This window comes from Bombus vosnesenskii, unplaced genomic scaffold (assembly GCF_011952255.1).
Source record: "Bombus vosnesenskii isolate JDL3184/JDL3185 unplaced genomic scaffold, Bvos_JDL3184-5_v1.1 scf7180000013266, whole genome shotgun sequence".
NCBI lineage: Eukaryota > Metazoa > Arthropoda > Insecta > Hymenoptera > Apidae > Bombus > Bombus vosnesenskii.
The window spans coordinates 5,706,681-5,728,600 of NW_022882926.1; the positions used below are offsets into that span (position 1 = coordinate 5,706,681).

Genomic DNA, 21,920 nt, shown 5'->3' on the forward strand with positions numbered 1-21,920 from the left:
ATTGAGGTAACTAACTGTGAATTTCCGCTCCTATCTTCTCCACGAGCCTTCCTGAATATACGCGTGTGTGTACATTATGTGCTCTTTCCATCCTTATCAGATTCGAAATCATTTCCTTTCCGTACTAACATTATTTTTTCACGGCGAACACTTTTCTCTCTGTTTCTTTTCTTTTTTTTTTTTTTTTTTTTTGAATTAACAACACTTAAAGTTTCTAGCGTAACTTTCGCAAAATTAAACGCATCCAAATTCGTAGCTTTCAAAGTCAAACTCAAATTCGACGTTTTCGATAATCTAAACTTTCGCACGATATGCTTTACGTGATCAGACTGCGACGAGTAATTAAGGTTGCATCTGAAATTGAACTATCGTGTTTTACGAGCGTGTTACACATCATCAAGGTACACGTCCGCTGAATCGCTGGATTTCCTTCGTAATTTCGAAAGAACAAATAAAGACGCGTCTATGTAAGCTATTAGAAAGAAGACAAACTTGGCTTTTCCATAAGATAAATATCAATCAAACGTGAAATTCACGGCGGCTTATCCAATAAAGTGTGACGTAATCGAATGGTCGGAGTAACACCGACACGCTCCCGATGGGTGAGCTACATTTGCGTAAATAATTCTGCAGCGATAGGATAATCAATGCAAGAGGATTACGATCTACATACATCGTTAGTTTGTTACCGGGGATATTAGTTTCCAGGTGTTGCCGCGCGTGCGAATGAACACAAAGGCCATGAAACGATAGAAAGACAACGACTTGCGAGAATACGTGCCGCGCGATGCAACTATCTCAATTTATCAACGAAACGAGACTCGTGTATTGGAACTTCACTTTGTTTCAGCCAGCACCTGATTTTGATATAGATGCAAGTTCGATTCAGAATTACATTGTCCAATTTCTCTAATCGAATGGAAGTGAAATTTCAACCATTTTTAAACGTCTTCGTTACTCAATTAACAGCGAACTTATCGCGTATCGGATGAATTTCACGAATGTAGCTTCGATCCAGCGCTCGTTTACCTCGCCGCAAATCGTATTGTCATTCCCATTAGTTGAACAAGTAATTTATCTCTATTAGCGGCGTGTCAGCCTGTGTTTAAGATATCGACGATCTTACACACCGTATTAAACCGATTCTTAGGCTTTTGCCCTAAATATCAGCGCTAATGTGCGTAATATAAATATAAGCGAAATATAAATAAAAATAAAAGGCGATACAAAGGACTTTTTTACATTTATTATTTGGAAACGTAAGAACATTTTTGTCACATTCTCGTCTATGCGAATAATTTTATGACTTATTCTACGTAAACTTCATTGTTCCTGTTTGATAGTAATTTATACAATCCAACTATCGATTTATTCTTCCATCAGTGAATCGAACTTAATATTGGGCAACGATTCCCGTTCTTTATTCCTGATTGCACACTGTTTCTATCTTCCTTGCATTTCCCATAGTTTTCTCGATGTATTTCGATCCCTTTTTCCGCTCGAAGGCATTCATTATGTCTGGCTCTGCTGGTGACTCCGAATTAATGGACCGACGCTACGTGTTTCAAACGATGACGTCGGACGCTGTTTTAGATCCTGGACAAATTGCCTTTTAGCGCAACTTTTTGATGCTTTCACAGATTCGTGAATACGCGAAAAATAGGTCGACAGATCTTTTTTTTTATAAATATTATCGGGTGTACCGCTATTCGCTCATTAACAAATTACTCATATGTCGTTAAGTAATTCCTAATCGCGATACCGCTAATGCACGTGCTTCACCTTCCTGTTACAGACCACCAACTACACGACACGATGTGCAAACACCATCTTAGAGCCCTTAAACCGGCTTAATCCACTGCATGCCTTTCACGCCTCCTTAATGTCGCTTCAGTTCGTACGCTACGGTTGTTGGCCTATATGCGGACCTCTCCACGCTTTCGATGCTCAATTATGCCGCGTTACTGGTAATCACTGCGGTATTTGACGAGCAAACATCTTCTTAGGAATATTTTTGACAAGATCTTCGGTGGCCAGAACTTCGACGAAGGTAAACGATGAATAAGTAGAGCAGCCAAGCGGAAGTAAAGTCATTGCTAAGTTCCTAAGTTCTTCCTCTTGGTTAATATAACCAAAACTGATATTATGCTTGTGCAACGTGGAAGCTCTTAAAGCGATCGTTCCGTAAAAGAGAGTGCAACCGCGTGCTGAATATTACGCGTTCATCTCGACAAAATTTCCTACGTAATCGAAGTAGCGGAAAAGAAAAATATTTCTATGTTGGAATACGATAGCGGACGGTTGTCGTTTAAAGTAGACACGAACGTTGCGGTAAATGTGCGATTGCGTTAATAGCGCAGGAATAATTTACGCGAGCACGACGAACTTTTGTTCGCGAGACTTCTAATACGATGGTAAGACGTCGATGCTGTGAAAACTTTTTAAACAAGTAGACTAGTATCGCGTCAACGGCTTCCAAATTGTACCCTAATGATCCTTAGGAATCGTTAAAACGATCGCGTTATTAGTCGAATCGCGTGAAAATTGTCGCGATACTTTTCTCGTCGGTGGTTGTGAGACTGCGAGAAGATGTCGCGTCAGGTGTATTCGGTCGTAATTATCCTTGCTTAAACCAGCCCTCGATCGTTAAGCCACACGCTCGCTGTCGCGTCACGATACGTAACATTCGTGTAACGTGACGTGCAAACACTAGGTTAGCCGCCTTAAGCTTGCACCAGACTGTACAAGCTTTCCATGTCTCCTCGATGCCACTACAGATCATACGTTACATGTTACTTGGGGCGAAAACCAGGCGATGCAACTATATCTACGACCTCTGGAGCCCTCTCGTATCTGACAATCACGAGCAAAGGTGTATTTATGCACGTATGTTTACCTATTAGCGACGTGTCGGCGTAACCGCTTTGCCAGTCGAGATTACGATTATTAGCTGCTCTCGGTGATTGCTGGTTGCCGCGTCGTTTGACTTATCGATGTGAAATCCCACGTCGAATGGCGGCGTACACTTTGTTTCGCGATGGCAAAAGTTGGTCGAAGGAAAAAGCGAAAGAGAGGAAACGAGAAATGGGAAAGGATAGAGAATGGAAAGTAAGGGAAGAAAGAGAAATTATCGCGATTTCCAGTTACAAGATATTATTTCACGACGTAATGATCGTTTGATGAAACGAGCGAATAATTTCCTAGAAACGAAGAGGAACGCTGCTCGGTGAATCGCGTATCGCGATAATAATTGGTTAAAGAGGTCGGTAGATCGGACCGCAGGAACCGGAAGACCGTGGTTTAGCACGCGAAACTTGGTGGCTCTGCTTATTAACTTATTGCGTCTTCTAAGTTCTCGCTAAACTGATATTAATTACTGTACTCTCCGGAGCTCTAACTTCGCCTGGCTTGTTGTCGCGTTAGTCCCCTTTTCCTCGACCTACTTTCAAATTTCTCTCCCTTTTATCCCTCGCTTTCAACTTCTTGCACCCTTCTTAAACGACCCTTTCACGCTTTCGAGGGTCATTCGAGATACTCTGCAACAATCGGAGCAACGTTGCAGAAGAAATTTGCAACGAAACGACGGTGAATGGGTCGTCGATCGAAGACACGGAAAATAAGGATGAAAACAGGAAACGACATCGATATTAATTCCAGCTTTTATCGATAAATTGCATCGTAGTAAAGTGGAAGCGTTGACTTTGCTTTTCGAAGTAGCAGGTATCTGGGTCGAATTACACGTATAAACGAGTCGCGTGGAGGGATAAAGAAAGGCAGAAGGGCGCTACGAAACCGCAAAACCAATAGTGGCGTGCAAGCATCTTTCACCGAGAAAATATTTCCCACTAGACGCTTCTCCGAGAGTCTTATATACGATCGGAGACCCAACACGAGTAAACGTGATTCTTGTTCTCCGGCCAACACGTCCCTCGAGATGAACGAAAATACGCTGGATATTTAATACGGCAGACAAGCTGTAGACGACTGATTTGTGTCACGGACACCATCATCAATTCGGGAATTATAGATGTGCACCGAGTATTTGATCGCTTTCAAGTAAAACATAGAGTAGAGAGTTAACAGATTGTGTCAATTTCTCTGAATTAGGTCAACTACAGAGACTGGAAGCTTTTTAGCGAGCTGTATCTTGTTAATCTATTTGAGAAGATCTCAGTTGGGAAAGCAACAACGTTACGTAAAAGAAGCGAGACAGGAGTTTGAAAAAAGTTACTGAACTCGTACGCTTTGATACCGTTTCTATCTCGGAGATGTTCGTTCCGTTGTGTACGAACATACGAATCAGTTGACGCGCACAGTGACAAATGTTCCGGCGAATTTCAATCAGAAAGAAGATTTCGACATTAATTCCAGTGCGTCGGTCATGTCGAGGTGTGTAATAAATTCGTTTTCCGGGTCCGGTATCGATGCAATTTTCATCCTTCGTCTGAAATGCACAGCCCGTGTCGGTGAACGCATGGCAAAATAAACGTTCCGTGCGATTTTCACTGCACGATTGATCCGTGATTCCATTGATTCGACTGAATGCGGCACATTGAAATAACATCCACTACCATCGTCAATTCAGCTGGACACAGGGAACGGTATTATAAACCTTCCGTCTGACGGTCGTTAACTATTTCTTGTTGGACAAAGGATTAAAAGGAAATAGCAAAAAAAAAAAAAAATAAAAAATAGAGAAATCAGAGGGCAAACGGGGAATATTTGGAAATCTTTACAGCGTGAGAGAGTGAAAAAGCGAAAAAACGGGGAAAAACGTGCTTCAAAGGATTGACATTTCGAACAGTCGTCACGTTATAACTTATTAATAGAATTTCACGTTATCGGATTTATCTTTTGCAGGTGTGTTTAAAGCGAGAGAAAAGAAAAAATAAATATCATTTTACCATCGATTCGTAAAAGCGATCACGGTTAATTGTTAACCAACGTATAGATACTTTTATCAAGCGTTTTCACAGATTATTTCATGGCTATTCATTCAGAATAAGTAAACAGTTTAAATCATCGTCGAGCGTGAACCCGTTACCTCTGAATTTTACATCGCGTCGAGAGCGTTTTATTGCACGCCTGTGTAAATTCGTCGTTTCGCTCGGTTTTAATGGTCCTTTAGAAAATATAAATTACGCCCCTCGGTCGTAGCATAAATTCCAGTCTCTCTCTCTCTCTCTCTCTCTCTATCTATCTATCTCTATCTCTAACACGGATCATTTGTTACGCTCTACCATGATAATACGTCGATATTATTAAATTCTATTAATTGAATAATTAATTTGCTAATTACTTGATGTTAGACATTAACGCACAGTAATTTAGAACGCGCAATTCGGTTTCTGTTAATGACGTGCAACGAAACCTATTGCTCCAGGGGAATATCGTGTATAAATTCGTCGATATGCTTGCTGGGGAATAAATCTGGTTAAATTACGGATTCGCGTTCTAGGACACTTTAGAGTAGGAAATTTAATAAAAGTTGGGCACAAAATGCGAAGGATGTTTAGGAAGATTGATACACGGCGTGATATTTTGCTGCTTGAATTTAATTTAAACGGACGAACTGTCCGATTCTTGGTCTTTTTCCGAATTCTGCAGAGACGGTTGACTAGTTACTGACTTGTACCACTCGCGAGTGTAGAGACGCTCCACGTCCTTGCAACTACCTACGGATGTTCTCTTGCTCTGTATTTCCAAGGAGAATAATTGTTATTCTGCCGCATGTACTACTCCCTTCATCGAATATTCTTTAACGAAATTCATGCCAAAACGTCCAGAAAGTCGGTCTAATAACGACCTTTTTTCCCGCCAGCTGCATTTCTATTTCGCTAATTACGGGAAAATTGTTTTCCTCTTTCGAATTTGCAATTTGAGGTCCGCGAGCACCAGGGACACTGTGAAACCTGTAGTTTTCTATACAAAGAACGAACTATGTCGATGTGCGTTGTGTTCACAGGCAGAAAATGTAAATATGCAAGTTGTGTAAACGCGATCGAAACAGAGTTCAACGTGAAAGGAACACTTTATCACAAAGCGACGTTAACGAAAGTAGGATTAAATAATTGCTGGGAAAATGTTATGCTTACAAAGCAAAATTATACATTGGTTTCTTTGTAAGGGAACTCGCCTTATACCGTTTTCGGTAATACATTTTAATTGAAGCGCAGATTATACATTTTAATTTTCACAATACAGAAACTTTCCGAAGTTTCGTCTTGACAGAGGGGCAACGCAATTATTAAATTGTTAAATTCGTAGGGTAGGTGCCCGGAGCAAACGAAATATCGTTTAGTTTCTACCCAAATCTAACCCCGTTAAAACGTTTCGATCTCGTTTTCCTTTTTGTTTTCTCGCATAGTGAATATTCATTGTACGCTGTTTCCTCAAGATCTCGCCTCTCTACCACCGTTCCTTTTTATTTCTATTATTTAGATTAGGCTCCGTACCTTAGATACTCTGTACTTAAACGTTGCTGTGTCGCGCTAGTTGCACTCTGTGCACAATGTGTACACAGCATCGAATAAAGATGTCTACAAAATCGTGGTTATAACATTTTGTTAGACAAAGGCGAAGGTGCATAGATATGAAACAAAAAAAAAAAAAAAAGGAAAAAGAAGAAAAAAAAGAAGAAGAAGATAAAGTGGAAGAAGTTGAAGTTGGCAAGGAAAAAGACGGTGGTCTCGCGGTGTAACAGCTATCGTTATGCAAATTCATGTTATCGTTCCAAATAGGCAAGATTAAGATGGCCATTCGTTATGAGAATCGCAGCAGCGGGTCGCAGCTTTGCTTATCGAATAATTTTTTACGTTCCCAGGCTTGATAAACGGGATGTAGAGTATTCGAAGCATGTACACGGCAACGAATACAGGGAGAAGTAAGAAGATAAAGTCTGGATGTTACAAGTGGTGCATCAAGTGGAAATGAAACGAGATAAGATCGCGCGGAGAGCAAAGGAGAATATTAGAAATATCGCGAACGATGTACAGCGGTAGTAACAAAATCGCGGTGAATTTTGATAAGAATCGAGAGTTTTTTAACGTCGCAGCGAGCAGTGTCTCTTTTTCGCTGTATCCGACGTATAGTAACGATTGACGTGTCGAAACGTCACGGAAACGCGTCGTCTGTTAGAGGAAAAGGCATATTTCCGGCGCGTTGTAACGATTCGTCCAGCAGCCAGACAGAATTAATCAGTTTTCCCTAGCACGATTGCTAGTCACGTTTTATGAAATTCCAGTGAATCGAGTGTAACGGGCCTCGTTAATAAATAACCATCAAACTGTTCGTAATAAATTAAGGGAAATAAATTCATAGCAGGGAAGCAACGTTTTCGTCGCTAAATAATCCAGATCGTAATCGGTTGAGTCGCGGCCATGCATTTAAATTCTCAATTAGAATGTCGCGATCGATCCACCTTTGGGATACGTTCAGATATTTTTCAACATGGATCGGCTTTGAGAGCGGAATCGCAGCGGTCTTACCGTCATGTAAATCTTTTAAAAACGCTCTTCACGTTGGCTACGCTTTTTCCCCTCTAGTTTTGCCGCACTCTTTTTCCTCGTTCTCTGTCTCTCCTGCTCTCTTTTCTTCCTTTTTACTTTTTTTTTCTTTTCTTTTTTGGCTTTAAACTGCCACGTAATGGCGCTCAGTACAGTTGGTTATATCGTCGTCGCGTCGTAATTAATCCCCTCGCTAGAAGCGTGCGGAAGCGGAAATCTCGAACGGCTAAAATGTTGCGAATCGTCCCCGATCCTTTTCCTGCCTCGTATGGCTGTTTATTCTTTTTCCGTCGTTTGCTGCGATCGCTGCTGATTTTTACGGAGTATATTGGTACTCATTTTGAATTACATCCATGCCATATACTAATTTCTTTAGAATTCATTTTCGAGAAGCTTGAAATCGTGTTTTAGAGGAGATTCTATAACGACAGGATGACAATTAACTGTAAGTTAATCCTCGGGTTTAAACGTTGTAATTTTAGTAGCATTGTTTTTCCGCGATGTTATTCTCGGAGTCTAATAATTTCTCGGAATCGAGTCGATAGAGAAAGTTCACCGTTATTGCGATACACTCGGACAACCGTGTCGCTTCTTTGGCTCGGTTCGATAACGCGCAAGAAACTTGGAAACACCGGCTGTGTACACTCTACAATTTGTGGCTGCACAAATTCCACCAAATTTATCGAATTTCGCTGCACCACGATAATCATGCGGCTTTGTTCGTTTTAAGGGGAAAAAGTGCGCCCGCTGGAGAAATTAAATTTCAGCCTATCCATCGATTTCAAACACCGCCGCAAACAAACTATTCGCAAGTTTTCACTGATTCCCGCTTATTCGTTTTAGAAGAGTTGTCGCTCTACTCACCGTTATCCCGCCGTAATTTGATTTTCACCTAAGGCTTATTTAATTTGCAACGGTAAATTAATTAGAGCGGACGCGAGAATTGCGCGCATAAAGCGATAATCCAGACACAGAGCGTTTTTCTTATTAGAGTACTGGTCTTGTGATACAGATTTCACAGAAAGAGGTATTATACCCGCGACAGTTCTATGACTAGAATGTGACACAACTAAATACACATTTACTTTATCCTTTAAACATTAGTACTGTGTTTTCGACGAATCGCGAGGAAACACGTCAACGGGAGTCGTAAATTCCCGTTACGATTATAATAATCGACACCACGAGTTGATCGATCACCTGATTTCCGTTAAGATAATAGGGGCGGTTAAGATAGTATAACGCTGCGATTAACAGGGTTATAAGGTTTTCATTTCCAACACTTATGAGGTACACTGTTGAGTATGTATACGTTAAGTAAATGACTGATTTAAGGAGAGTAACCCGTCAATGACTTGTTGACTATTCTAACGTTGTAGAATAAGTAAAGTACAGTGACGACGCTGTGTCGGAGGAAAGCTAGCGATGGGTGTGTCTAGCGCACGGGACCATCGGATTTGTTCATGACATTTTGGTCAGGGAAGTGAGGGCAGTATACATTGCTTCTGATTGGATAAACGAAGGTTGGTGGACTAGCAAGGGTCTTAGCCGCCCTCGATAGAAAGTTGCTAGTGGGAAGCATCGTACGTGAGAAAAACTAACTTTCCAGTGTCAAGCCTTAGTAGACAATAATCTACAGAAAATGATTTAGAAGTAAAGATATTTGTTCGGTCTGAAGGACCTTAGTTAGCAAGTTATTGGGATTTATGATGGGTCCTTAAGACTATTGAGGGTACGCAGTAAGGATGAGCGGACATCTAGTTCCCGTCTGGCCCGCCGTGTTTGGCCTTGTCTAGGCCAACTAGTACAATTACTTTGTATCATCGTTGCGCGTTTAAGTTTCCGTAGATAAATGCACGAACGTTCGCAGTCTATTTACAACTGTTAAGTCACGTGGTATAAGTTAAGAATCGATCGGACGCGGTTGTCACGAGGGAAAAGGTGCAAGCAATTTTCCAAAGTTCGGTAGAAGAGTTTTCTCCGAATTCTATCCAAAGTCGATTAATCATCTTGTCAACGCCTTTATCCCATCTGGATGTATCTGGCCGCGTGATTCGTTCCGCCGATAAAATGTCTGTGAAGTGCGTCAGCCGAGGTTTATCAGCCCGCAGGCCGAATCATCAGGCAGATTGAACGAACAAATTAACTTTTCATTGAGCGATGCGTTACACGAGTTACGTTTTCTTTGTCTCCGTCTTTACTCAACTTGCCGAGTTTCTGTCTCTCCTTCTCCATCGTCTCCTTCGCTTCTGCATTCTTCCAAGTCTCAATTATCTTCCACCCACGATTCAACGATGACACGAAGCTTTCACGCGGATGATTCATAAAAATGTTGACGACCAATTTTAAGCCATCGTTAGATTCAAAGGTTTCGGAATAGTTTAATCGGCGTTACGAGATTACGCAGTTCTGAAAAGTTTCAAGTTATCTTAATCGCGATAGGACTCGGTCGATTAAGACCGATCGAAGAAGAATTAAAGGAAAATTGAAACACGAACGAGCCGAACGATTTTATGTGATTATATGTATATCGATCGAATTGGAAAAATTATACGAGCTGCGTTTATGAGTTTCTAATGGAACATTAATTTGCGGCTTCGATAGGGCGTTGAATCGATGGGGCAGTAAAATTAGCGTTCGTTTAACGATTATCGAGGTACTCGTCGACCACCACTATCATTTAGTTCTGCCAATTCGGTGTACGTTGCTGGACCTACATATATCCAACGAAATTGAAAACCGATTCGACGCGACGATCATTCGCCCATATTCCTTTCGTCGATGTCTTTCTCGTAATCCTCGATTCCGTGACGGAACCACCACCAGTTTTGTTTCTTCTTCATCTTCTTCCTCCTTCGCGAAAGCCTATGTTCCACGTCAGAGGAGACGATCCAACGAGGGCAATTTAAAACGTCTCTCGCCAAAAAATCGGACAGCAAGCGTTTGTCACGTTAAGGGACAACTGTAACTTTTATATTTTTCCGCATAGTAACTCGTGTCGTCTCATCTTGAAAAATACGCGATATACCAAGTCTGGCGGACGTTCTACTTGTCTACACGCAAAGCACATCGTTTCAAGTAACCTTGGAGAAAATCGAAAACTTGCGGATCGGGAAAGTACCGCTTTTATCGTAGCCGTACCATGCTTCTGTCACGTAATCTTGAGGGTTAGTTGATAAAGACAAGAAGGTAACCAGGTTTATTTATTAGCACAGCACAGGTTTACAATAATTGAGACTGATCGGAGAGATGTTCACTATTCGTAGGTTTTGTCTATTTCTCCCTAGGTGTTCTCGTCTCATTACGAAGGAAAGCTCGGTGTGGCTGTGCCCTTTTTAATTAACAACGCGGATTCGCTGTTCGCACCTTCCGTTAGGAAAAGTGAGGGTAACGATCCACAATGCCAATTGGTTATAGGCCATGTTAATAAATGAAGATAGGAGAAGAAAGCCCCCTACCAACGTGGCTAGTAGGTAATATTGTTTATGGGAAAAACCAGCTTTTTCGTTAGTCAAGTATTGGCTTTTTCCCATTAGGTAACTACCTGCTTTCCCCGTAATTAGTAAGGACTGTTTCAAGGACCATCCATAAACGGATAACACTTACAAAAATAATAAACTTAAAAAGTTTAAGTTTATGGTGGATCCCTGAGGTAATTGAGGGTACGCGGTGAAACCTGCACACATCCGGCCCCTGTATGAATTGACGTTACACTTCCCTTGACTCTTACATAAAACAGGCTTAACGATCGATTCCATATTCTGGGATACGACGAGAATTGAAACGGATCCACGCTTCTCGCGCATCCTTCGCCGAAAATTGATTCGCAGCTGAAAAGAAGACTGCCTTCTTCGTCCCCTCGATCCCGCCAATAATCCACGATTCCCATCGCGCGCGTACGGTCCATTCTTATTTCCCCGCTCCCCTCCCAGCTCTGGTGGAGGCGTCGCGACGATCGGACGGACGGACGTAGCGAGGACCAGCAAGCAGACTGGGAACGTCAGAGTGCCCTACGACTGCGCCGCGTGCACATCCCTGCCTGCTCGATCGTCATTCACGCGACCGTAGATCATCGTTTACGCTCTGCGAGTGCATCGATCGCGTGATCCATCACGATTCTTATTAATTCGTGAAGAGGACGGTTTGCCAGTGATTCAAGTGTTCTCGTGCGTCACCATTGCTGTCCGTCTTCGTGGATCTCCGCATTTTTCGATCCACGCTTGTTCGGGTCTAGAAGCAGAGAATTCAAGGTTACAATTTCTCGAGTTTCGTCGTCTGTGTGTCATCGTTTCGTCCGACAGTTGCCTACTTCGATTATTGCACGAAAAATTCGCAAGTAACCGCGTAAAATGCGCGCGCCCTGACGAGCCACGATAAGCGACGTCGTTCATCGAGACACCGTATCGATTGTTCTCCTTCATCGAGCACCGTTTACGATGCTCCCGCGGCGAAAGGCTTGAAAGAGCCTGGCGAAAAAAGCGGATCGTCCAAGTACACGTAGCCTTTCGCAAACGCGATCCAGCGAGAGCTAGAAAACACCGGACGATCGAGAGCGATGCGTTGAACCATCGATCACGACGAGCGGCGCGGGGATGAGCGAGGCGTTCAATTAAAGCGTTCCAGAAGTGAGCGACAGAGAGCGAAGGAACAGGGGGAATCGCGTGACTCGCTTGGAAAATATTAGTCGCAGAGACGGGGTTTATGATGTCGTCTCTCGTTCTCGTCGTTATACCGACCGAATATCGGTCGCGTTGAAGTTTGGAAAAAAAAATTCCTCCTACCAACCGCACCAGTGATTACGTACACAGCGTTCGATCGGCCGAGCGTTTTTTGTCTCGAAAGATCGCATCTCATAGCGTGAGCGAGCAACGTGAAATATATTTTCGTTGAACGGCTGACGATCGCGATCGACAACGTCCATGCTAGCGAGCATTTCGACCGGTTGATCTGGCGCGCGCGTGACACGAAAGAGGAACATCGGACTTTGGAAGTATTCCAGCTGCAGATCCAGCGTGGACAATGAAGTGGTGCTTAGTGGTGCTGATTCTGGTCGGTGTCACACGGGCCGACAATTCCCTCGAGACGGGCTATTCGATCTTCACGTGTCCGGACCTGAATTCTCAAGAGGAGATCGATTTGAACGCGGTAAGTCTTCTCTATTGTCCTTTCCTCCCCCTCCTTTTTTCTTTCTTTTTTCGTCGTTCTCCGCGATAATCCGCCGATTACGTAACCGTGGATTTCTGCGGTTTGCCTGTTGGATTGACACGTCCAATCGTGAAAATAATTGGCTACCATCCTCAGTCTTGACATCAGATTTTCACTGTAGACTAAAGCCAAGAATTTCCGCGTTCCAACGTGGCGAATTTTTCTTCCTTTTACTTCCTTCGCTAGGATGTTAGAGTGTTACCGAATGACGTTCTGTTATTGAAAAAGCGATGAAAAATTTACCAGTCGGACGATCTCGCCTTTCTTTTATTTCCTTGCAGCGAGCAAGAACCGTTCTTCCGAGGATGTTTTAATCGCGTCATTAAATTCGTGCCACGTAAACTGGAACGAGCAGGATTTTTCCGTGATTGCTTTAAAACAATTACCCATGCGATGATTCTACGTAACGGCCGTTTCTTTTACGAAGAGGCGAAAAAACCATGTTTGCCGCATCGTCTTAAGCATTCCAGGGCACACTCGACCGACGCGACGCGATGGTGCGAATCGCACGTAGAAATTCTATACAGGCAAGAATTCGCATACTCGTAAAATAATGCGCGAGCTGCTCGTACCGGAGATTCTCGGGAACGTTTAATCGAAGCGCCATTAAAAGCTCGGAATGAAATATCGACGCACGATGGTGTCTTTCATTCGTCTTTTCCTGGCAAACCTCAACGTGTATCGAATGATTTTTATCGTTACGTACGTGGAAAGGAAAAAAGAAAGAGACGCGGACATCGATCCGTCCCAATGAAAATTCAGAGATCCACGGATGATTTGTATCGCTCTTTTTTTTTCTGCCAACAGTAGAATATATCGTGGAAAGATACGGATCTCGGTCGGACCTCGCCTCTTTCAGATTAATGCGATTCCAATAACTGCGCTGGTTTGTTGCCGAGTTTGAGAGCCGTGACAACCTACCGTTACATCGCGTGTCTCCCCCGCCGCTTTTATTTTCCATTAAAAAAAGAAAAATATCGTAGCAGGGAAAATGCGAGTCCAGCGGACGCGCATTAAAAAAAAATACGAGGAAGAAGAGGAAAAAGGTAGAAAGGCAGGCGGCATTCGATGCGACCTCGCTGATAAATGTAATATCGATAACACCGTGGACGTGTCGCGGCGTTTTCGAAAGCGCGTCGGTTGTTTTCTCCCGGTTTCCGCCATCCTCCATTTACCTTTTTATTTTATTCTCCGTTCCGTTCGTCGGAATTAATAAAAAAATCATTTCACGCCAGACGAGATATAGTTTTTTTCCCCTCCCCGCCAACGCTGTAGATACTTTTTCCTTCCTCTTTTTCTGCCTTTTGGCCAATCGCACCAGCCACCCTGTTTAACTTCGATAGATAAAAATTCGTTACGTTGTACCGTGAGTTCATCAGAGGGTAAACTGTTTTCGATAGAGATGCACGGGGCCGGCGCTTTAGAGAATCGGGTCAGATTTGAGCTTTTTTAATGGACGTCCGGCGTCGGTCCGCGCGCATACGCTCGCCTGCCAGAATTCTAGCATCTTGCGTGGGATAATCGATACTCTAGTTTGATGTTTGTGCTTGGTTTTCTCTTCCTTTTTTTTTTTTTTTTTTTTTTAACATGCTTACTCGTCGTAACGTGCCTGTATTTTCGTTTCATTCGCGCGTATTTTTTCTGCCGATGCTGCGGCAAATGGCACGGCGGTTACCTGAATTAAGAAACGTTAAAATCGAATGTTTGTAAATCGCTACGGTGGAGGCGTACGGAGAGCGAGTAAGCGCGCAGAGACGAGTCGCGTCCGTAGTGGCACGGAGTTGAGCCGTAGCTTAAAGTATCGTTAATTCAAAACAATTACGAGTTCCTGGCACGCGGCCTCTACGAAGTTGTCGAGTCGTTCGGGGCTTCTGGTTATGTAGCGAGCGCATTAAGTGACGGCTATAATTTAAATGGCCACGTCCAAGAGCTCGTAATTCGTATCTGGCTGCGTTATCGACGCGATTTGCGCTCTCTCTTTTTGTCTCGTCAAGCATCCTCCTTTTTCCGCCAAGTCGATGAATAAGCGGCGAGGATAGAACGCAGCGGAAACGCGGCAGATTGCGCGGAAAAATATTTATCGAAAACCTTCCCCTTTTCTGCTGTTCGTATATATTGGAATATCTCGGATTCGCAGACGATCTAAGACACCGCACGAGATTATTGGGTTCGAAGATTCGTATGGAATTCTTGGAAAATGCAAATTGATGGCTTGAAAATGTAGCTGACTCGCTAGTTGTGGTATTAGACGGGCGCGAACCGATCACGAGGTTAGAATTTTTTCCTCGGCTCTGCGATTGTTCGCGTTTTTGCATCGGCGTTGTATCGATCCCTCGAAAAATTTATGCATTGAATATAAAATGACGAATTACGAGCGATCGGACGTCCCGAAATATAGAACGCGACAACGCCACAGCGATATATCGCGACAATACCGCGTTTGCTTCACGACATCACCGCGACGCGACGTTTCCGCACGATTCATCTTCCTGAACGATTTTGAACCACGCGTTGTCTAACCTCGTCGAGAAATTGAAAGAAGAATTTGAGAAAAAAATCTGCCGTCTAAAGTGGATAATCTGACACCCTAAGGAAAGAGCAGAGATCGTCTTTGCAACAGTCGTCGTGAAGCGCCAGGTAACGAACCATTCGACTTAGCAAGAGTAGCAGCGAGATACATCAACGATCAGCAAAGTCTCGCCCAAAGAGCTTGTCTTTTTCTCAAAGAAATCCACGTAGCCGGGCATAAAGAAACGAAATAGGACAGTTACTTAAATCGTAGACGAGCCATCGTGATGCGAGATTGGCTGGGACCCTCCGGTGATACAGTGACGCGCTTGCGAATGCAGTGGATCCAGCGCATTTACAGTTCCAAGTAGGTTAGCGCTCGAGCGTGTACTTCTTTCCTCTTTTTCCGCTTTTCCCTCGTCGTTTCTCTTCTCTTCCTGACAGGATAAGCTAACGATAGCCCCCGAAAGAAGCGTAGATGCTGTGATTTCTGAGGGAAAGCTCGGTCGTCTCCGACCGCGAATTTGCTTTTAAAAATTGACGAGAACGTGCGAGCCTACGATCCGACTATAGTGTTGCGTCAAGACGATTAACGATTTATCAGGCCAAGTCCAAATAAATTCCTGCCGCTGAATGGAAATGCATCGGCCCGATTCAAGTTGAGGTTGCAAAATTGCTTCGAAGTAAGTCCTGTTGAATCTTTGTTGCGCGAAACTTCAATCGGAAGTGTACGCATGGAAGATGGTTTGCATTTCTTATCGTTACCGCGAGAGAAAGCGAAGAAGAGGAAGTTTATCGCGAATTGACACAGCTGCGCAATTTGGCACGCTGTCTTAGGGATTATTGCGAAACAAATTCACACAGAACCGTGGAAACTATTGTTCGGACGCGTGACATTAATCCGCTGCGATCCGATACTTTTTCCTCTGCGCCGTTTGCTTGTTTTATCAATACGCTTGGTGTCGGATCGGCAAAGTTTACAAAAGGTTGGCAAACATATTTTTACGTTAGCATCGTAAATCTGGCAGCCGAATTGAGATTTGCGTCGGATGGAATTGTAAAACCGTAGCGATTGTTCATAGCCACGAATACATATTACGCGTCACGAGTTCAATATAGAATTTACTAGTTTGGAACTTCCGTAAATGTTGGCAATTTCGCGTTGGCATTGTCAGACACGGTAAACTTTCCAATCCGCTGGCCTTATACCAACATCGATCACACAGCACCGCAATTGGGGTCCATATTGTGCATGTAAAGCGTCCAGCCGTCACTTAACCAATGTTATGTGTACGTTGCGTGTGTTACATTGGCTTCAATCATAACGATGAACTTGGGAGCGTAATAGAAGTATACCACTGAGAACCTGCCGACCCTCACGAAACAACAGTTTGGACAATCTCCTTTCAGGTTCGAGGTTTCCGTGTCCTCTGTCCCGCGATTCACGACTGTACGATCACGTTACGAATCGTTGCGTTTGCAATCCCTATAAAACGTCTGTATGTAAATGTTAATAGCTGTAAGCGTACAGCAGAGGGAAATTTCAAACGGATAATTCGCCAATGCGTTGATTAATTTTAACACGAGCGCGTCACGTTTCCGTAGAATTTCCGGGGTGAGAGCGAAGCGTTTACCCTTCGAGGAAGACATTTGTTTCACCGAGTTACATAATCAGGGGAAATAATATTTCGCCAAGGAGCCTGCTTCGTTACCAAATCGCTAATGAGCCAGAGGTAGTAGGGTGATTAAATTACTCGCTGAACCTTTTACAGGCTGCGATTGTTCTCCGACCGATAAACTTTCTTCTTTTGGCCGGTGGAAATCGCGAACGGACCACACTAAACGACGAACCGAATCGGTCGTTTCGAGAGCTCGAATCACGCGGCCAATGCCTCGTTAAAGTACCACCGCACGCGTCAAAGCTTTTTCCTCGACGATTCGCCGGTTTGACGTTCTCTTTTGTTTAGAGTTTTGCGAGCTACAGCGCGTCGATTAGCATAAATTCCATTTAAGGCTCATGTACTGAATATATTGCGCGAGAAGCCACCGCGAACCGAGTTATGGGCAAGCTGTTGCGGAATTGGTTTCAAAGCTGGCTGCGTTCTGACGCGCACATCTAGAAAGCAATCAGCCTGTCGTGGCAGATTCACCGACAGCTTTTCTTAATCGTCCTCTCTTTCCTTTTTGCATTTTTATGTTTCGTTGCTAGAAAATTGTTAACACGCTATTTCGTTACACCGTTAACGTTATTCGCGTAAAATAGCTTTTGATTAACGAAACTTGACAGATTTTAGCGTTGAATAAAACTTGTCGTATTTTTTGTCGAAAAAGTATGAACATTAAGTGGGTTTTGTAGAAAAATGGGGTAAAGAGTGGCGTAAAAAGTTCCGTAGAAAATACATGTATAAAATACATGAAATGCAAATTACAGCGTGCAAGCTTACGATATTTAGCAATTCTAGTAAGCAAATTTTATTTTACCGCCGTATAGAACACACGATTAAATAGGTTGTAGTAAAAGCACGAAGAAAAGCGTAGGAATATAATAGGCGTCTGTAGATGTTGTTGCACACAACGTTGTTCAAATATCACAAAAGTTTCGTCCGTTTTATTGCAAGAAAATGGATCATACGTAATTCGATAGAATAATAAAAAATAAAAAGTGTTGTGCGTCTATTATCTCGTTATAAAACGAAAGAAACTTTTGGGGCAACCTAATAGTTAACTTGCAACTACATCATCGGCTCATGTCGAAGTAGTTAAGTTTTGGATCAGAAATATCTGGTACAAGGTGCTCTAAATATCGGACGTAGATATCGCGGTTAGCATGTTCGCTTTCATCCTGATGGATCGTGTTCGAAACTAGGGTATCAGGAGAATATTTTTTCATGGAGTTTTCTTCGGTTATTCCCGAAATTCGTTCAAGATTTTCGAAATATCGTCGTCCGGATATTCGATGTAATTAATTATCGTATAATTAAATAAAATTAATGCTACTCAGTTTCATCCAATACTTTAAACTTTGTATCAACCAAGACCATCTAACAACTTTAGAATTTTCTTTCGTCACTTGTATATAAATTAATCGAAGCTAATTCGTATCAGAGAGAAAGAGAGAGAGAGAGAGGGGGGGAGGGGGGAGAAAGAGCAGTCCTCCAGAAACAAAAAGTTGTAAAAGTCCTCTATAAAGCAGTAAGTCGATTTTGCAATAAAGTTCCATCAAAGGAACGTGGAATCTCTGGCGAGGAAAAAAAAATAGGTTGGGTGTAAAAGAGAAAATAGTTTAAAAATAAGAAAAAAGTACATCCTCTTTTCTTTTTTTTTTTTTTTTTTTTAAGTATGTGAACGTTACAACCGCAAACAAGGTCATCTAAGAGAATTAATTAAATGTGACTAAGAACCACGAAAATGATGTAAATCTTACGTGAAAATGCTATTTGGATAACGTAGGTGTAACTGCATCGGGAAAGCTACCTAAAAGATGACTTTACGTGCGACTAAAAAATTGTGCGCGGACGGAGAATGAAAAAAGAAAAAGCGCAAGACCTATAGCGCACTTGGACAAAGATTACAGAGTGTACAAGCGCCTGGCGGAAGTGTGTGTAAAAGTTGCAAATTGACGCGCGTAGAATTGATTGCGAAAGTTCTTGCAAGAGCCCGCTGGTAAAAGCCCTTTGGCGGAACAGAAATTTCAGCGGGAAATTCTTCGGCCATGTAAAGCCTGGAGGAAAGTCCGCGTAGCCCCCGTATTATGGGCAAGCTGTTGCAGTCTGCCTGTAACGTCACGGTGTGCTTCCTCCCTTGCACATGCGAACGTGTCGTCGTCACTGTGGCCGCTTTTCACTGACGGGGAAAGAGTACAATGTTTCCGCGCCACTGCATGAAAACGCGAGCTTTCTTTGCGAGCACGATCGATCGGGATTACTGGGAGATTTATCGGAGTCTCTGGACGACATTGGTCGTCTTTCGATGTGTGTTCGAGGCAGTTGAATAAAAAGTCTTATCTCGATGAATTTTCCATTGTAAAAAGGAAAGAGAAGAGTAAGAGAAAAAAAGATGGTAAGAGCGGTATCACGCGCCAGAAGTATCTTTTTCAATCAAACGTTTTAAACCCGACAAGAAACTCCTTCGATCGATACCACCGACCCAAGAGGAAAGAACTTTGTCGCGTTTTTACTATCAGGCTTCTTACGCGGTTTATTCGAAGGAAGAACGTACAGAGGCTTTTTTCCTTGAACTTACACTTCACGGTTCAACGTAGTAAGTATGTGTCTCTTTTACGCGCTCGGATTCTACAGTTTTGGCGCATCAAATTTTAAGAACGGTTGTATCCACCTCTCGTCAACTAACTTTTATTTGGGTAGGTTTTTTATCGCCACTAATGGCTGCTACCAACGCGAAGCAAGGCAAAATATCTGACAATTACTACGGATCTATTTTATATTCCACTTTGAAGCACGAGAAATCCAGGATGGTGCTTTTCCTCGAGGTATATGGTTGCCAGAGATTGTGCGAGATTTACGGTGTTAGAAGCAGCCTCATCGACGAGAGGCTTTCGTTTTAAAGGGTTTCTATTATTCCGTACACGAACGGGTGGTCGAACTCGAAAGACGCACACTTCGCTGCTTAGCCAGCTATATAAATTACATAAATGTATACCAGCATTGTTTCGTTTTATTTTATTCCGTCATCGTATATTTATACCCGTCTCGAATAGGTTTCTCGTTAAACACGGCAATTGTACGTAGATGCACATGGAAACGTTGCTGTTCGGTAATTGACATCGATTCATCGCATCGCTCACTATTCATAGAAATTCCGGGTGTGTTCAAGTCATTGATCTCTACACGAGTATTTATGTAACGCGTGTGGAACGAACCGAGCGCGACTCGATTCAATTTTCAAAGAATTCGACCGTGCGAGAAGATCTTTCGCCACGCGGCACAGTTTCGAAAGTTTTCAAGGGGAATTCTACTATCACCTTAAAGTTTATAGTAGAAAGATCGGAACGTGAAGCGACAGCCCGACAGGATGACTCCGAGATCGATGCAATGCACTGGGATATCCCTTTTCGATAGCCGAATTTCACGCGGAAAAATTTCATCTCTGTGTGTTTTCCACACCGTTAGAGTCGACGAGACGAGTTCTATTCAGCCGCGAGGAAAACGAAGTCAAGTCGGTGGCGGGGTTTCGCGTCAGCTCGAAGCCCCGGATGGACCGTGGTAGAACTTTTCTCGTATTTCACAGATAGCTGCTAACTTACTACGCTGCAGTACAGCAAGAAACGTTAATTTTTTCTCTCGTGCTCAAGCTGTCTTTCTCGCGGCACCAAGGCGAGGCTCGTTTTTCTTCCAATCGATCACCATCGTATCTGCACGTTACCGCTTTGCTCGATCATCTTGAAGGAAGCTAATTATCGAGAAACCGACTTTAGAAGAATTAGAGGACTCTCCCCTTTTTTCCTCTCCTCTGTTCTCGTAAGTAAGTGGTGATTTTAATCAAAATGTAGGATATTCGCAAGAGCGGCCGGGTGAATCGTAAAAACGCGGCTGAAGGAGGAAATTTAAATATGGAAATTTTATATTGTCCCACGGTTATGGCTCGCCTCCTTTCATTTCTTTCCATTTTCACGCAATAAGTTCCTCGAGGCGGATAGACCTCGACGGACTATAAGTTTAAATACAAACGTTACGTAGCACGTACGAGATAAGGGTTCAGCTTTATTTCTTCCTTCTTCATGCGAATTTCACTCTAACTCAATAATAAATGCAAACGCTCGGAAATTTTAAAAGCCATCTCCCGAGTGCTTTTCGCTTCAGGTCTGCGTAGATGTAATAAACTGATAACAGAGAGTAAATTAGAGAATTAACGAAATGTATTTCCTGCATTTCTCTACGTTTCAGTTTATACTCGTATTTCTCTTAGTGTGTCTCGAAGAGGATGTATAATTGCAGCGATGGTTCGGCGAATCGCAGTACTTTTACAAACATATTTTTCTTTCTCTTTTTTGTTCTTTTTTTTTTTTTGTTTGTTTGCTTGTTTCTCTTTATATAAAGCACGTGTGCGTTACAAGAGTCGTAAACGAACGACTCTCTTATCAGATCGAATACCTTTTTTTCATCGGTTTTACGGGACGGGCGAATTGCGAAACAGCGGAACAGAGTGACAGACAGTGAACGAATACGAAGCAGTGGAAATAAAATTCCGAAGTTTCGTAGAGAACTTTTGGATCTCTTTCTTCGCCGAGCGGGAAACGGAGGCGTTTATTTCGAAATCTCATTTCCCGAAAAGTTCGTTCGCGTGATGGTCCGCATGGCGTTTCGTTAAAAAAAAAAATCCCCGGGATAACTTGGAAACTTGTTAAATCGAAAGAGGATTCACGGTTAATCTGTTCTACTGTCCGTTTTATTCGGCCAACAATTTTTCGACAAATGGAGTTCCATCAGGAGAATATACTTTGAATCATGACCGAGTGAAAGAAGAAGAAGGAAGTTTAGGCGATAAGATCCGCGTTCCAGGGTGCACGGAAACCAGAAACGAGTACGAACAAAACGAGATCGGATATCTTCAACTTCCCTGACGAATAACTTTCCGATTGGATTCTTCGAATAATTCCCCCACCGACTTATCTACCGTACGATTTTCGCGCCTGGAAAATGTGGCTCGAACAAATAGCCACGAATCCGCCAACGACACGTTGTT

At 42.9% G+C, this 21,920-nt stretch overlaps 1 protein-coding gene across 1 annotated transcript in view; it reads left to right on the plus strand.

Moving 5' to 3' along the window:
* The first annotated feature begins 11,487 nt into the window (after positions 1-11,487).
* The window catches only part of LOC117243478, a 60,008-nt gene continuing 49,575 nt past the window's right edge, over positions 11,488-21,920 (plus strand). Inside the window, exon 1 of the mRNA XM_033510998.1 lies at positions 11,488-12,650. Within this exon, the coding sequence (XP_033366889.1) occupies positions 12,525-12,650 (126 nt within the window). The 5' untranslated portion in view covers positions 11,488-12,524. The remainder of the gene's footprint in view (positions 12,651-21,920) is intronic.